Genomic DNA, 17,753 nt, shown 5'->3' with positions numbered 1-17,753 from the left:
AGTTTTAAAATCATCTTATTCAAGGCATTACTGAGTTTTCTTTCTTTCTTTTTCTTTTTTTTTTAAAGATCCAGACTTTTTTCCCAATACCACTTACTGAGTGAAGAGACTGTCCTCCAGAGAGGACAGCAAGACTGAAGTGAAATATGTGAAAGTATTTTTCATAGAGTGCTTGGGTTCACTTGAAGGGAAACACAAAGGATCCTGGGTTTCTTATTTACTCACTAATCATTTATTCTGTCTGGTTCGTTTACAGATGTTCAGCCTGTTGCCTATGAAGAGCCCAAACATTGGTGTTCAATTGTCTACTATGAATTAAACAATCGTGTTGGGGAGGCTTTTCATGCATCTTCTACTAGCGTGTTAGTAGATGGATTCACAGACCCTTCGAATAACAAAAGTAGATTCTGCTTGGGGTTGTTGTCAAATGTTAATCGTAATTCAACAATTGAAAACACTAGGCGACATATTGGAAAAGGTAATTTCGTCATTTCCCTGCATTCAGTTGAAATCAGTCATTTGTTGTGCTCACTGTGTACCGTGGGTTGTGTAAAGTCGTCTATACCATGAGCCTGAGGCATGGGCTCTGCCCTCAAGTTGCAGGTGCCTGAGAGTGTATTAAGTCAAGACCTGATCAGTCCTCTTTTCCTTATCCTTATTGTCATAGTACTTAGTCTCTGAAATCATACTATTTCTGTATTTATTTTTTGAGTGCCTTCTTGACTGGAATATAAGCTTTACAGAAGTTTGCTTTGTTCACAGCATTATTTTCAGCAGCTAGAACAGTGCCTGGCTCATAGTAAATACAGACAAGTATTTGTGAAATATATGAATGCTGGTGAAGGTTTAGAATTTTTTAATTATGGTATTTTGAGTTGAGGTGCCTTGTAACAACTCCTGTTATGTTGGAGGAGCTGGGTTATAGTTAAGAAGTCCAGTTTGAATGATAGCAAGTCTTCAGTGGCTTCATCACCACCCCTCCTACCTTTTAAATTCAGGTAACTAGGTTTTATTTCCATTTCATCCCACAAGACAGTTGCCACAACAAACAAGGAACTTTTCCCACCTCTGTGAAATGTCTGAGTCTCATGTATCAAGTGGTCAGGAAGGAAACCTTTCCCAGGTAGAGTGTATTGCCTGTCTTGTAAGTTTAGTTTTTGCCTCTAGCTCTGTTTTGTTTCCTGGATTTGAGAAAGTCTTAGTCCAGGTTAGATAGAACAAAAGGTACACTTACACCCTTTACCTACAAACAGTAAACTTTATTTGTACCTACAGGAGGTACAATTATAATTGTGATATGATTTCTTAGAGAAGAGATTCAGCAAAATACTATGGCCAAAAATAAGTTGAAAAGAAATTTCTGTTCTTTTTTGACTCTGTTGCTAACTTGGCATTGATTTTGTGGGTGAAATGCCTCACTTCTATGTATTGGTTTTCCCACTACAGGAGAATGATTTAAGAGAAATCTACCTGGTGAATCCTTAAATTCTACAATCTGTTTTCCCGTTTTTCCTAGTATCTAGTTCTAGGATCCCTTCCTCCATGGGTCATTTTATTTGCTCAGAACAAAAACAAAACATAGTTTTTCGTACCATAGCCTAATATAAGTCTTTGACTCACATGTGTATGAGGTATGAGTGTACAGGAATCATCTTTTTAGCACTGTTTGTAGTGGCGAAAAGTTGGAAATAACTTCAGCTTTAGCTGTATAATTTGAAGTTTTAATATTGAAACTGTGTTCACATATTACTTACATACATATTTTTAAAATACCCAAACCACTCTTTTTAAAGGGAAATAAAATAAATCTGCCATTTAAAGTCTTTTCTGTGACCTGAAATTACATATGTGACTTAGGGTCTTTTTTAATTGCTCCTGTACTCCATTAGTAAAAAGAAAGCAGAGCATCTTGCCGGTTGACTCTTCGTGATAGTTAAATTAACTTAGCACCAAGTGCTCCTTTGAAAAGACGATCATAGGTGCTTTTTTGTCTTTTTGCCTTTGCTTTCTCTCACAGAGATATTAAATGATTGTTGGCAAAGAGAAAATAACCTAAGAACTGATAAACCTGAGGCTTAAGTCTTATTAGTTATTTAAGGACCGTCGTAGAGCTCTTGATTCTCTTCGGCAGTGTAAGGCCCTCTAGTGGTAGCTTCTGTCTACAGACTGCTGGGCATTTGCTGTAGGTTAGTGGGCATTCTTGGTTGCACCTTATACTATCTCTTTGGTTTCATTATACTGCTGTATTAAGGTGAGTCTTGTAATGCTCGTCTTTTTAAGGTGTTCACCTGTACTATGTTGGTGGAGAGGTGTATGCGGAGTGCCTCAGTGACAGCAGCATATTTGTTCAGAGTAGGAACTGCAACTTCCATCACGGCTTTCATCCTACCACTGTCTGTAAGATTCCCAGCAGTTGCAGCCTCAAAATTTTTAACAACCAAGAGTTTGCTCAGCTTCTGGCTCAGTCTGTCAACCACGGATTTGAGGCAGTGTATGAGCTCACCAAAATGTGTACTATTCGAATGAGTTTTGTCAAGGTGAGTGGGTTGTAGCCTGTAGCTTAATTAGAGTCACTGTAAATATGTATATTATATTTCTCTAGGTTATGATTTTAAAATGCCTTTGTGAAAATGAAAGCATTTACTTTTGACCTGACTTCATAGGTTTTTAAATGATACTCTTGAATTTAAAGCTTTAAAACCACACGATAGGTCTAAGTTTTAATTTTATAATCCAGACATTATATAATCCATGATACTGATACTGATTTTGATATTGAATAGGGGCTGAGTTTATAAAGAGCTTCGGTTAAAGACTGAATTGCTAGAAAGCATTTAATATTAAAATTGCTTTTGAAGTTCCTTAGCTTCAGCAGTTTCAATTATTATTAGATCCCACTGGGGTGACTTAGAAAATTCTTTAGAAGACTAAAATTATCTTCCTTGCATTTAACCTCTGTTATTAAGGATTTGCAAAGTTGAAAGAACTTTTCAAATTTATCATTTGCTCTTGGCCTGATTTTACTGACCTTCTGAAGATGATGGTTTGTGAGTAAAATTAGGGAAGAATTTTAGTGACACGTATAAGCATCTTGTACTCTATCCATTTGGTCCTTAAGGATTTAGCCAAAGAAGAACAACTGTGAAATGCTCTGAGTGGGCTTTTTCTTTTTGGCATTCCGACCCACAGTCCAGTGTTGCCTTGCTGCTTTGCTATAGGTCTTTTTTATGCATCAGTAGCCCCAAAGGCATTCCCGAATCCTCCATAGAAGCATAACTTCTTTAAAAAAACATTTTATTTATTTATTTATTTGATTGAGAGAGAGAGAGTATGAGGGTTGGGGAGGAGCAGAGGGAGAATGAGAAGCAGATTCCTCACTGAGCCGGGAGCCTGACTATGTGAAGAAGCGGGGCAGGGATGTGAGCCTCAATCCCAGGACTCTTACCAACCGTGCCACCCAGGTGCCCTAGAAACATAACTTTTATATGTTTAGTCTCTACTTGCCCATTTCCCTCTTCCCAAGCCTTATTTTTCTGGGCCAGCACTACCGTAAGCTGTAAAGCAGAGAGCTTGGTGAATCCAGGCAAATAAACTTGAAAAAAATTCTGTTTAGAATTTTAAGCTTAAGTGTTCCCAGTTTAATTCATCCCAGCTACTTTAATTACAGTTGCATGCATTGATCAGATCTATAGTGTCTTACCTTATTCTTAAAAAAAAAAAAGTCCCAAACCTGAAAACCCAAAATTTTTTCATAGCAAAATCTGATGTGAACTTATATGAGGCTCTTTATGGGTTTTATTTATCCCACTAAGGGAGAATGTATCTCACTGCGGAAATAATAGTGTTTTAATTATGAGATACTGTACTTTCTGAAGTACAAACTTTACAAACTTCAAAAAGAGGAAGAATTCTGAAACATATCTTGCTCCAAGGGTTTCTATTAAGGGAATCCTATCTCTTTCACTACTGTAACTCTGTTGCTTTTAACTCCATGGTAAATTCTGAGATTGGTTTTGTGGTCTCTACTGTTAAAGTATCTCTTTGTTAGTATGTTAAAATTGTTACAGGCTGATTGACAGTTTAAAGAGGGATTTGCTATGATATCTTTTCATTTTCCTAGGGCTGGGGCGCCGAATATCACCGGCAGGATGTTACCAGCACCCCATGCTGGATTGAGATTCATCTTCATGGGCCTCTTCAATGGCTGGATAAAGTCCTGACTCAGATGGGCTCCCCTCTGAACCCCATATCTTCTGTCTCATAGTGTAGAAGTAGTCTTTTCAATTATATTATTAGTGGACTTGTTTTAATTTTAGGGAAACTTTCAGTACAGATACTGTGAGCTTACATGGAAAACAGATATTACAGCTTATTTTTTTTTCTACATAATTGTGACCAATACATTTGTATTTGTGATGAATCTACATTTGTTTGTTAGTCATGTTCGTGTGATTAACTCCCAAAAGTGTTGTGAGAAATGCAAAGTAAGTGTTGTACCCCAGTTCACAAGTTTGGCATTGAGCTTAAACTGGGACATAATTTTGCCTTCTTGTCCCAAATGACTTGTTATTTGTTCTTTTTTTTTTTTTTTTTTTTTTTAAAAAGTACTACATCACATGATGACAAGTTATAATAGTATAAGAAGGTATGCCATGAAAAGTCTTCCCGCCTCCTCTTAACCCTACGGAAGCTCTACTTTTACCAGTTTCTTTGTCCTACCAATGTGAAGAAAGTGTAATTCATTGTTTCGTAAAAGCATATGGTAAGGGCTGAAAAGAAACTATAAAAAAACAACAACACCCTTTTATTTGAAGGAACACTATGCACTGCTCTTAACAGGTAGTGTTCAGTGAAAGCAAAGTGATAGTTTTCTAGGTGATGTCATAAAATTTACATTTAATACAGCTAAATGTTTGTCAGTCTGTTGTGACTTCACTCAGTATATCTTTTGTAAAACATTTCCTTTTTTAAAAAAAAATTATTGTAAACAACAGATCTCCAGTATATGTCATTTACCCAGAGTCTGTCGTAAGTACTACTTTATAGCTAGTGACAGTGCACGCGCGGCCTTGTTCAGCTTTGCTGCTTTTGGCCAATGTTGCAAGAACTCTAATTTTGACATGCATTAATCTTTTATTTTGCACTTTGATGGGTGAAAGTTTTTAGTGTAACCTTTTGTGAAACACGCTCAAGTGACTTGGACTTGGATGCTCACCCTTAACTTCCTTGGTACCCCTTTTGTATTAACAAACACTGCAGTTTATAGACGACAGTTGTAGGAAGTTACACTTTTTCTAGCTTTTGGTGTATTTTCAACCTAGATTATAAGACTGTTATTCTGTAGCTCCAACTTAAGGTGCCTTTTTAATTCCCTACTGCTTTATGGGTGTTACTCATGTTGGAAAATCACACACTTAATCCCATTGCTCTGAGTGGCATCAGTTGCCCTGAGCAAGGAAAGGACCTGTGTACTGTAGCCAGAAGAGCCTCTTCAGTCTGGCCCTGAGTTGAGGCTCCTGGTCTGGTGCTTGAATGAATAAGCAGTGGTTGTGGAGATAGTTGACTTTAAAATAGTCACATATGAAAGACTGCAGACTGTTCTCTCTGTTAACATGTGTGCTGGTTCTCCCCCCCCACTCCTTTTTTGGTAGTTTTGTGGATGCTAGTCTCTCAGAACAGTCCTCAAGAGAGGAAAGACAGGAACACTCTAAAATACCCATTGAGTCAGTCATGCTGGAGGGCTTTGGGTAAAGAACTTTTAACCTCATTTTCTAGAGAGCAGTCAGATGGACACTTTGTTATGGCATGAGAACAGAGACATTATTAAAAAAAAAAAATGACCTAATGTACCTATGGGAGAAAGCTATTTTCTGGTGCCTTTTGAAAGGATATGGAGCCATGTCAGTCTTCTATTTAAAATGTTAGTTTGGTTTGACTTTCTACTTTGCCCTTTCTGCTTTTAAGAGAAGAAAAAATGCATTTTTTGAGGAGAAGAGAATGCGGTTCATTTTGTTTTCTGTGGCATTATTTATTGCTTTTACAAAGTGTGGCCAGTGGATGGCTTTAGTTCCTTTGGGTGAGGCGCCATATGTGTTTCAGTTCATGGTCCTTTGTTGGGTAAAAGGATCCTTTCTGAACCTCACCTGTGGCTTAAACGTAAGTTTTACATGGCATGCATTCTTCATCTTCCAGTTGTGCATCAGGAAAGAGAATTACTTGCTCCGTATTTGAACCTAGCTACCCACATTATTCTTTTACTTACCAGGCATATGGCACAATCTTTGGAACAAATTTATAAGGAAAAAAAAAAAAAAACCAAAGCACGCTGGTTGAATGACAGATACATGTAGTCAACTTTAGTGGGTTTGAACTGGTAGAAACTATTGAATTGTTTTATTGATGTTTTCAGTTGAGTTAATTAAAATTTGTTTTTATTCATGCCACAGCCTTTAGAGTTGGCAAGGTTTCATGTGATTGGCCTTTTCTGTGTTTTCCCCAAGGGATTTTGTCTCGTGAAGGACAGTACTGAAGCCCTTAACTGTTGAGAGTTTCATGGAAAAGTATAAGCTTGTTGTATTTCCTAAAAGTGATTAACTCTGCACGCCTGGATTATAAGTGAAAATTGTACTCAGTGTAACTGCTTCTCTAATTCCCAAGGGTGCCCCAAATCTATGGATGGGAAATAAAAATTGCCAGTGACCAATGAAAAGAAGACACTTCAGAAAGAAACCTTTTCAGAAAAATGCAGTTTTAAATTTTTATTTGATTTCTAGAATGGCTTATAGTCAAATTTATGGAAACATCAACACCACTGGAACAATCATGTTTTATAGTGTACAACATATTAACATATGTGAGCTGGAAAGACTGGAGTCTGGAAATAATAAAATGACAACTGGTTTGGTAAATGCAGAAAGAGACATAGAATCAAAATTAATCTGAGGAATGAATTATTGCAACAGAAAGATGGTTGGGGAAAAAAATTAAAAGTTGCATTTGATCAGCATCTCTTTAAAATAAAGTGTTATGGTCTTTTTGGTATTGCTTGGCTTAAGTTATGGATTGTCAACTAGTAGGCGTGTTATTGATCTACTGAAGCTAACACTTTTTCTTTAGAGATTGAAGAAGACATCAATCAAAATGTCAAGTCATATACATCAGAGTATAAATCATTTTTCACATTTTATTGTTAAATAAGGAAACTGTGGTAATAGAATTTGGGTTTCTGAGTTGAAATCCACAGTAAGATTACTAAGTAGTTCAGTGAGCTGTATACCTCATAGTACAGAAAGAGGATGTAGCTACTTTATGCTGTTCATAACATTTGACAGTGAGATATCCGTTTAAGATGTAAAATGATCAATAAGTATTCAGATTGAAAACTCCTGTCAGGGTAAGAACTGGGGCTCACGTTATAAAATCCTCAAGGGTACCTGTGGGAAACAGTCCTCCTGTAATAGTATTCTGTTGAAGGAGAAGGTTTATACAAAAAATAAAATCCTACCAGTAGCAGAGAACCTCCAAAAAAGTCTGATAGTACCTGCTTAAGTACTGTCTTTATGTTACAGAGAGCATCTGTACGTCAGCTTAGATCCATTTCTTTATACTCTTTTTAGTTGTTTTTCAGTATTACTTTGGATTGTTATCATTTTCCCACTTAAAATATATTAATATCCTTCATGCTTAAGAAGGAAGGCTCTTCTGATCATTTTGAACTCATCTTGCAGTGATGATTTCAGCTTGGATCTGTTAACTTTTCAGAGGGTCTGAGTCCTTCTTTGTCTTATTAAATCCTCGCTCACTCTCTCAGCTAGGAGTATAAATATGTGTCCTCATTATGCCAGTGAGCTAGAAAAGCAAGGATATTTTAAAGTAGTAGATAGCAGGGTGGTTTCAGGCATATTTGGTGATTTTCATGGAAGGGACTTTTCCTGAACATTGGTTTATGGGTGGTCTCTTGGGATACTAAATAGGGCAGCTTTTGGGGGGTAATCTCAGGTTTGAGGCCTGTTTCCTCTGGAGCAGCAGCCATTTTCCTCGATGGTACAGGCAGGATTTGGGGGAGGTTTTCTGCTTACAGAAGATGCATGTATGGAAAGTGACGATTCAAGGCATTTCTTCTGCATAAGCAGTGTGCCTGCCGGACAGTTCTTTGGAATCCCTGGATTACAGTTTAGCATTTCCTAGTTACAAGAGGTAACAGTATTTATCAAGCCTTTATTAATTGGATTATTCATAATAGAAACTTACCTTCTAAAATATAGCTGTGTTATAACTGAAGTGTTAACCTGAAATTGGATGGTGTGCAAAAACCAGTAAGAGGGATTTTTACATAGCAAAAAAGATTTTTTTTTTAAGGAAGAGGTTATGATACAATACTTGCTGGTTAGCATTTGCTGTAAAACAGGTGATGGGATGTTTTGGTGAAAAGATCCAAGAGCAGGATTCTTCTGTCGTTCATGGCAGAGTGAAAAAGGTCGGTGTGGTTTTTGTCCAAATAATTCAATTCTGAAAATTCTTGAAATCATCGTAAACCGTTGTCCTTTAAGGATCCATTTGAAGATAGTGTTCTTAAAAAGTTCTGGATTTTGTGTACAGGTAGGTTCTTTTCCCTAATTAGTAAGTAGTGCCTTGTTGCTACGAGCTGGTATTAACTGTAATAAAACTACAGTGAGGCCAGATGGTTCCACATTCCTTACTTTTATAAGGAATTTTTTAGAATCAGATTTTCCCTTCTCATGTCATTGGAGATGATGTTGCTTTGATTTATTCATGAAATATTTTATGTGTAGGGACTCTTGAAGATAATAGTTGGGCAAGTGATTTTCTTAATCTGGTGGGTTAAAATTGCATTTTGAAAATCACTTATTTTAAAATTGGATAGGATTGTAATCAAGAAAACTGGATGTTTGTATGCACCTGCCCATCTTCTCTTAAAAAGATAGTCATATGCAGATGATAAAGACCAAACCAATGGCTGCACTATAGATCTGCTTCTTATTTGTACTTGTTCTGCTTCTGTTTATGTTGTAGAAAATGAAATTCTAGCAACATGCTTCAATTCTGTTGCCTTTTTGATACTTATAAAAATGTATTAGGTTTTACTATATTGTGCTTTTCAAAGCCATAACTCTTAAGAACTTTGTTTTTGTGTATTGTTTGCTAATACTTTATTTTAATAAATCTCAAAACCTGATTAATGTGTGTGGGGGGGTTTTTATTGTTTGTTTTTTGGACTCTCTTTCAACTTAACATGTTTCACTGAGTGGAGTTATAAAAAGTATGAGATCCCCAGTTGCTGTGACTGGCTATGTTATCTGTGTGTGCTTTGGCAATAGAAAATGGATATACCATGCCTTTCTACTCAGCAGGAGATTGAATCAGAATGATCAGTGTTTTTCCATTCTGTTTGTAAAGGAATCCATGTATTTTTCTTTGTTGGTTGAGTTTAATTTAGTTGTGTTTTGAAGAAGTATTTAGATCTAGTCTGGGGTAATTTTGTTTAAATACTAATTTCCCTTCTCTCTGTCTTTCTGTAAATGAGTGATGTTGACCTGATGATTAGGAGATAGAGTAGCTCTTAGCGGAAGTGGCTCTGGGTTCTGCCTTCCTCCACGGGGGTCCTGGGCTTCATAGCTCTCTCAGCTCTGTGCCCTATCGCAAGTTGCTTAACCCCTCTGTACCTCAGTTTCCCATCTACTTCATAGTATTTTGGGGGAGATTGAATAAAGTCATACAAATAAAGTACTTAACAGCAGTGCCTGGCACACAAGAACTTGTATTTATTCTTACTGTCTCTTGCATTTCTTCTGCTGCTTTGAGAGGAATTATTTCTGATGCTGCTTGACTTTAGGATGTCCACCCTTGGTTAGTTTTATTTTCTTCTTAAAAAAAATTTTTTTTAAGTCACAGATTAGTTTTACAGCCCCACCAAGTACATATTTTTACCACTGTATAAAGGAGTCATAGAAGTAGAGGAGTGATGTGTAGAGAAGTGCAAACGCATTCTCATTAGGAAGGGATGGTGTAAATCTGTGTGCTCCCCCTTAGGAAGGGAGGAAGACCCAAACTAAGCATTTTAAGCCAAAAGAATAAATATAAAAGCTCTTACTGTTCTTTTTGGAGATAAGATGTCATCCAAAGAATCCATTTCTGCAAATCAGCTCCTTCTTACAGCTTTTTATTTTAAGTGTAAGGTATTTAGTAGTGACTTCAATGGCTGTTTTTGAAGCATATTTAAAAAAAAAAAATTGTTCTGGCACAAGATTTTAGTAAACAGAGGTGTTGGCTTCTTTCTGATTTAAGGTGATTAGTTTTCAGATTGCTGTAGCCCAAACAGTTCAGGCGAGGAGGGGATCAGCTGTGACAGCTGCTTTGGTTTTCTTTTAGACAAGAGACTCAGTAGCTAATGCTCCTCCACATCACAGCAATTTTGATGTAGCTCAGATTTTATACATATTTATAAGAAGGCTGTCGGGAGGCTGGGGTAGGCTTTTAAGAAGGTACTTCTTGAGAGCTCGGTAGTATATATGGTTCAAAAAAAGGAAGCATTTTTTAAAAATTTCCTCCATTTAACATGTTAAATATTACTGTTTCTTTGTTGAATTTGTAAACCTTTCGTTAATGAAGACTTGATTTTTTTTAAAAAAAGGTTGTGTATTCTTCTAATCTAAATCACTTTGTGATTGTAGTTTAAAGAAAGGAGGATGAGACTATAGGAAAGTATAAGGTAGAGTTGTTGGTAGCTTCCTTAATCATCCTTGTGTATGTGGGATGAATGGTGGAAGGGGCATTTTAGACTTGTATTATTCATATCATATCAAGTGGGTATGTGTAGAATTTCTGTGCGAGGCAGTTCTGGGGCAGGGTTTTGATGTTTGGGGTTGGATTTTGAAAGTATCTTTATACTTTTGTTTTAATCTCTTACCCCCTTCCCTATCTGATAAAAACCTCATGTGTTATTTCATTTTATTTAATTAATTTTTAAATTCGCATTTATTTATTTATTTTTAATAATTTAAATTATTTTTATTAACATATATGATTTGTTTTAGGGGTACAGGTCTGTGATTCATCAGTCTTACACATTTCACAGTACTCACCGTAGCACATTTTATTTATTTATTAAAATTTGTTTTATTTTTTAAAGATTTTATTTATTTATTTGACAGACGGAGATCACATGTAGGCAGAGAGAGGAGGAAGCAGAGAGCCCGATGTGGTGCTTGATCCCAAGGACCCTGGAATCATGACCTGAGCTGAAGGCAGAGGCTTTTTAACTCATTGAGCCACCCAGGCGCCCCCGTAGCACATTTTAAATAGTGGTTTTATCTGAGCTAAATGGTGAGAATTCTAACAGTACAGAAAAGGATAAACAACAACAACAACAACAAAACCCCAAGCCATAGCTAACCATTAAACATTTCCGTGTGTAGCGTGGTCCCTTCTAACCTGGTGGCGTAGTCGCTCTACATGAATCCTTTTCCTTTCTCTGACAAAAATTTAGCTGATTAGGAGGAGTAGAGTTATAGCTCCTTTTCTGAAAGCACTCAGAGAAATTGGTGCCAAGTGTTTCTTGAATTTTATATACCCAAGAGAACACTGTCCTCTCTTCAGGATCTTTTGTTGAATGGCAAACTTTGCAAAATGTACAACATCAAGCCTTGCTATCCAGATATTTTATGAGATTGCTGGAGTGACAAAGCCAATTGGGATTAATCTGAGAAGACTTTCAGAAAGAAGGAAAAGAAGACATTGGAAATTAAGGAGAGAAAAGATTTTCATTCTTCATGGCATTTATCCCCATCTGACATACTGTAGATTTTATTTCTTTACTCTGTTTACTGACTGTCTCGTCTCATGGGGATGTAAGGTCTCTGAGGCCAGACCTGTGTTCCCGCTGCTAGGGCAGTTCTTGATAAATTGTAAGCATGCCAGTATTTGTGGAATGAATGAGGCGACAGAGTCAGATGTGATTTTTTTAATACTAGAATTCCTCTTTCGAATTACGTAACATGGTAGTTCTTAGTTGAATGGTCTATAGCTCAGCCCTTTAAATATTAGATCTGCTTATTGCATGTCTTATCAGAGAAGAAGGGGAGACTCAACTAAGAAATTAGGAGATCAGTATCTGTTCTTTCTCTTTGAACTTTGAGATCTTTGCCCTGAGGTTGTCAGGTTCCTGGAATTGTTGGTCAGAGAACCTACAAAATTGACAGTCAAGTTGGAGATTTAGCCTGTTGATTGATGTTTAATATTTTCCTCAGAGAAACTCAAAGGGCCACAGTTTACTTGATAAATTTGAGCAGAGAAATAACCGAAGGGTGCTTGCAGGGGTGGTGGTGAAGAACCTTGCAGTCAGTTGGACTTCAGCACCCTGGTTTTCAATCTCCTAACAGCATCCCCAGTTGGGCATGAGGGACAAGACTTTAACTGCATTCAGGTAGGGCCGCACTAGTAACACCTTTGAGAGACAGAATATAGTGGCCATGTTTGTACTTCCAAATACAAGATTAGTTTTGCTGAAGAGTGTGTCTGGGATTGTTGTGGGTAAAAAAAAGCACAGAGGAGTTTGAAGGGCTATCCCAACATTTGTTAAGATTAATAGTCGACATTCCCTGATTGCTTTCTTTTCACATAAAATTCTGTTTTACAAAATTTGCTTCAGCCTACTTAGTGATAGCAGTGAGGGTGAAGATGCCGAATGCAAACAGAAACTAGTTACGTACAGACGGTAAAACTGGAAATGAAAAGCATTTATTGTCTATGTAATAAACTGCTAGAATTTGACCAGTACCCATCCTCCCCTTCCTTAATTATAGAACACCTATGTCCAGCAGTACGCCACACCTCCTGGCCTCCCTTTCAGCTAGATAATGGTCATGTGACTAAGGATAGGAACAGAAATAGGTGCCATTTGGCGTAAGGCTCCAAAGGGGAATGTTTTTGCCCCTTGCCTCTTCCCAATGGCTAGAATGTAAATATGGCGGCAGGAACTGGAGTAGCTACTTAGAAATGTATGTGGAAGCCCAGGGATGAGGGTGACAAAGCTGTGCTACACCAGGAAGGTTGGGTGAAAATGAAACTCGGAATGGGGAGAGTTTTTTGTTAGGACACTTCAGACTCATTCACTTAACTCTAACCAGATCTTCCGTGAGTTCTTATCACAGGCCGAGCTTTATGCCAGGCAGGCACTAGAGCTGTAGCACCGGCGTCAGCTGTCCTTGCGGAAGGCAAAGCTGTAATAGTTGAGTATTTTCGACCCCTATCTAGTTAGGGCTATCCCGTTTGTTTGGAAGGTGGAGAAGCAGAGATGGAGAATGAAGGAGACTTGCAGAAATAGACTTTGCTCTTATTTTCTTGAATGTTTTTGTTTTGTTTTTGGTATGGAAGAGGATCCAGGTAGTTTGCTCATTCATTCAACTAATATTAGATGTCAGGCTTAGGGCAAATTGCATAAAACAAAACTTCTTTCCTTTAAGGATCTTGATTCTGGTTGATGGAGACACAAAACAAGAACAATAAAACATAGAGGTAGTGGGAAGTTTTAAGGAGAAAATGCAGGAAAGGGAGTTTTGAAACATCGAAGGTTGGAAGGGGGGAAAATGGTTGAAGTTTTAGATCAATGACCCAGAGAAGGTTGCATTAAGAAGGAAATCTTTGATCCAGGTTCAGGAAGAGGTGAGGAAGTGCATGTGTGAAGCAGTGGTTTAATTGATTCTTAGTCAAGACAGTCCAGAAAGCATGAACGATCCTACAAAGGTCTCTGCTTCCCTGCAGGAAAAAGAGTGATTCAAGCAGAAACAGCTAAGTGTACAAACTTAAATTGCATGTTCTTTAGTCTCTGCAGGAGACCCAATAATAACTGAGGTGTTACCTAGATGGAGACAGGAAGTGTCGGTTGCTAGCAACTTTGTGGATTACCCCCTCCAGGAAAGTGGGCACTTGAAGGGCCAATCAGTAAGGAGAGTTCAGCTCAGTATTTTATCTGATACAAGTTTAGTTTAAGGCAGAAAATCAAAGGCAAAGAGCTCAAATGAAGAACCCACAGGCAAATTCACCTTAAACCTCTAGCTCTGTCTTTCCACTCTATTTCATTCAACAAAGAGTCAGTGTCTCTTTTGTGTTTAACACTTTGCTAGGGATTGGGAAAGCAGCAGTGAACAGGGCAGATGCCATCCCTGACCTCATACGACTTACGTGGCAGTAGGGAGAGAGTAGCATTAGGCTCCGAATTGCACAGTCATTTAAAAGCTTTGATAAGGGAGCTGATTGGGGGCTATGAATAAAGAGAACTGGTCTCTGAGGACTCAGCCAAGTCCTTTTGAGGAGGAGATCGGTCAGTTACACCTGAAGGGTGAGAAAGCACTAGCAAGACGAGGGATGGGAGACAAATAGCTCAGGGAGGAGAACTTAAGGCTTGAAAGGCCACGGTGACTATAGAGTCTGGAGTACAAAGGAGTGTGAGGAGATGAGGCTGGAGCAGTTCGTGGGGGCTACATAGTGCTAGGTCCTGAAGGCCAAGGTTAAGTCTTTGTTTTAAATCCTGAGGACAGCGAGAAGCCATTGGAATATAAGCTGGAGTTCATGCAGTTGTGGAGATGGAGAGGAGTAGATGGAGTGGTATACGGAAGTTGATGGATTGCGTGTGGGAGGATGAAAAGTTTGGGGTCAAGAAGGACCACCGTGGCTTTCACTTGGGGCCACCAAATGCTGGGGCACCGAGCTGGAAGTGACTGGAGGAAGATCCGGTGTTTATCAAAAGATAGTGATTCCTGGACATGCAGAGTCTGAGGTTTCCCGTGAGCTGTCCAAATGGAGATAGTGAGTGGGCCCAGGGATAAGGTCTGGAGCAAGTCATTTGAAAAGCCCGTGAAGCTGTGAGAGTAGATGAGCTAGTTTACGGAGAATGTGCAGAGAGAGAAAGGACCCAGGACAGCTGCCCTCAGACTCCGGGCAGGCCTGCCAGAAAGAGGCAGGCTTAGGGACTGCAAGTCCTTGAGGGAGAGCAGTGTTATTAGTGCTGCTGTGAACGCCTCCTGCACGCTCATCCTGGTTAACAGTAAGGGTAGCTCACATCCAGAGCACGCACTTTGTGTCACACATGGGCTGAACACCTCACCTGCAGTGTCTCCCGCCATGTTGAAAACCCTATGAGCCATGTGCTGTTATGATTTCCATTTTATAGATGAGCAAAGTGATGCTACCAGAAATCCAGGAACACAGTCAAGGCACCAGCTAGTGGCAGGACTAAGGGTCCCGCTCCCTACTCTGCTGCTTCTCCCTGGTTCCTGGCATCTGCAACCACCTTCCCTCATTTCCACCCTACCACCCCCTAAATCCCCATCTGGGAGGTGTGCTCGGCCCTCTTGCCTTCTCCCAGTGGCTGGTTGTGACAGGGCAGCCCCATCACCTATGTCATGGATCCTGTTCTTTAGCCTGCCCTGTCCAGCTCACCTCCAGAGGTGGTTCCAAGGTTTTGTGGGATTGTTGGAAGAGCAAAGGGCAAGAAGGACGTGTGCGTATGGACCTACCTCCCTGACACCCATCTACATGTCCAGTTGCCACATTGTAGTCCACTCACCCTCCCTGTCAGTAGAGGGTAGACATGAACTCAGCCACATCTGCGCTTTCCAGGGAAGGCTCTGGGGCTAGGTCCAACAAGAAAGGCCCGTTATATTACTGCTCATCCAGTCTGATGGCCTAGAGAAGGGAATGGAAGTATTTGGGGTCACGGTGCTGGCAAAAGCAGAGCCCCGGTCTAGTTCTTCTCATGGACCCTGCCTGGTTCCTAGATTCCATCTCTGCATAGGCCCTATTACGTAAGAGTTTATTTCAAAAGGATCTGCGTATCTGAGGCGGCCAAGCCTTTGGCTTAGGTGGCTGACATGGCTGCAAACTTGCAGACACACAGAGGGATGCTCCCCGGGCTGCCGCAATCTCAGCCCTTTTCGGCTTCCAGCTCTTGAAGCCTTGGGCCAGTATTGCATCAAGGGATCCCACGAGCCTCCTAGATCACCCCGGCTTTAGCTGATTCTGGCCCAAGAACTGCAGGTGACCTCCAAGTCCGTATTTCCCCTGCAGGGACCAGCCTTTGCCCTGGTTTGGGGTCACAGGAGACCATGACCCCTTGTGACAGTGCATCTTGTTTGGGGTCAGCTTCACCTTTCCGCACTGCTGCCTCCAGCCTAAGGCTCGATTGGAGTAAGAGCTAACGCTCGGGGACTGGCTAGCAAGCATGATCCATGTGTTACCACGTGTCAAACCTGTAGAGCTGGGAGATGGAATTCCCATTTCACAGAGGAGGAAGCGGCCTGGACTCTAGATTAAACAGTGTGTCACCCTGCCAGTGAGCAGGGCTGCTGGGATTTAGAGCCTGTCAGAATCGAGAGCTTGTGCTCTACTTCACATACCTATGCCTTTAGATCTACCCACTGGCAGATGTGCGCAAGGAGGACTCTGTCTCTATAGTCTCCTATTCCTCTCAGTCCCAGATCAAGGCCAGAAAAGGGTCCCCCTTATCAGCAGAGTGCTATCTCATTACACTAGCCAGGGGGGCTTCCTATTTCCTTACATTTATTTCACTTAATCTTCTCTGCAACCAAAGGTCATACAGATTAGCTGGGTTACCATTACTATAAACTGGAGAGGTTTGGCTATGTTTCCAAAGACCCGACTAAAACGTCTGAGAGGTTGTCATAGAATTAGCACCGTTAGCATGGAACGAACACCACTGGTGGTAGCTTTCCAAGACCTGGTTAATCTAGCCCACCGTGAGACCTTGTCTCCTGCTCATCTGTCCTGCTTCCTGGGATAGGGTCCAGGAGGGATTCTTGGGCACTCTCTGGCTGAGGCAAAACACGGGTGGGGAGACCTGGCCCAAGATTCCATCCAGCCCCAGCAATTCATACCCGCACCCCCCACCCCAGCAAGGGTCCTTAGGCATTCTTTACAAAAGGTTTGCAGAATTGTGTGGCTGTCTGCCTTTTGCCTGATGCAACATCCTAGCATTCTTCAGATTCTCAAAACCCCAGTGACCCCACAGATGGTTGGGCACTACTAAATTAGATAATCTACCAGATTGTTTTTTAGTCACACATTCTCTGAGCTCTAGTGCCCTACTGAGCCAGGTAACTCCTGAAACTATTTTAAACCCCCGTAAAGTACAGTCCCTAGAGTTGGGTTAACTTGGGAAATGGTCAAGGTTATCACAAATCTTTCTATTTATTCCCTCTCAGGTTCTCTATAATCATCCCCTCATAGCTGGCTTTATTCACGCTCTGCTTTCTTCCTCTTCGCTCCCCAGACCTGGCTTCTGCCTACTTTGGGAAGAAGTGCTGAGCCGCTGATCCCATCCCTGGGCCCGCAGATCCTTCCATCGCCGGATGGTTCTGGTCCGGAGTTGGCTCTTGGGAGAGTTCGGGCCCAAGAGTCTCTGAGAGCAAAGGAGAGGACCAGGTGGAAGGAAGTGCCTGTAGGAAGGTCTCCATGGAGCCTTCACAGGGAATTTTTTTTAGCAGATGAGGCAGCCGTTCCTCTTTGAGACCGGCTCTGAAAACAATTCCCAGAACCACGAACTGACTGAGGCTGGGGAAAAGCTGGGGAGGAGGAAGTATCATTAAAACTGACCTGAGTCACGTTGAAGTAGGAGGCAGATTGCCCTTGAGTGTCGCCAGCCCGCTTGCCCGGCCCTAATCCCCCTTTCCAAAGTGGCGCAACCAAAGACCAAAGCGTTCTGAGCACTGGGTCGAATT

At 40.4% G+C, this 17,753-nt stretch overlaps 1 protein-coding gene across 1 annotated transcript in view; it reads left to right on the top strand.

Moving 5' to 3' along the window:
• SMAD5 (SMAD family member 5) overlaps positions 1 to 6,300 on the top strand; it is a 52,275-nt gene extending 45,975 nt beyond the window's left edge. Inside the window, exons 5-7 of the mRNA XM_080803885.1 lie at positions 257 to 478; positions 2,281 to 2,537; positions 4,121 to 6,300. Coding sequence (XP_080660011.1) covers positions 257 to 478; positions 2,281 to 2,537; positions 4,121 to 4,264 — 623 coding nt within the window. The 3' untranslated portion in view covers positions 4,265 to 6,300. The remainder of the gene's footprint in view (positions 1 to 256; positions 479 to 2,280; positions 2,538 to 4,120) is intronic.
• Positions 6,301 to 17,753: the final 11,453 nt, after the last annotated feature.

Source organism: Martes martes (assembly GCF_963455335.1).
Source record: "Martes martes genome assembly, chromosome: 5".
NCBI lineage: Eukaryota > Metazoa > Chordata > Mammalia > Carnivora > Mustelidae > Martes > Martes martes.
This window is presented reverse-complemented; position numbering and strand designations above follow the sequence as displayed.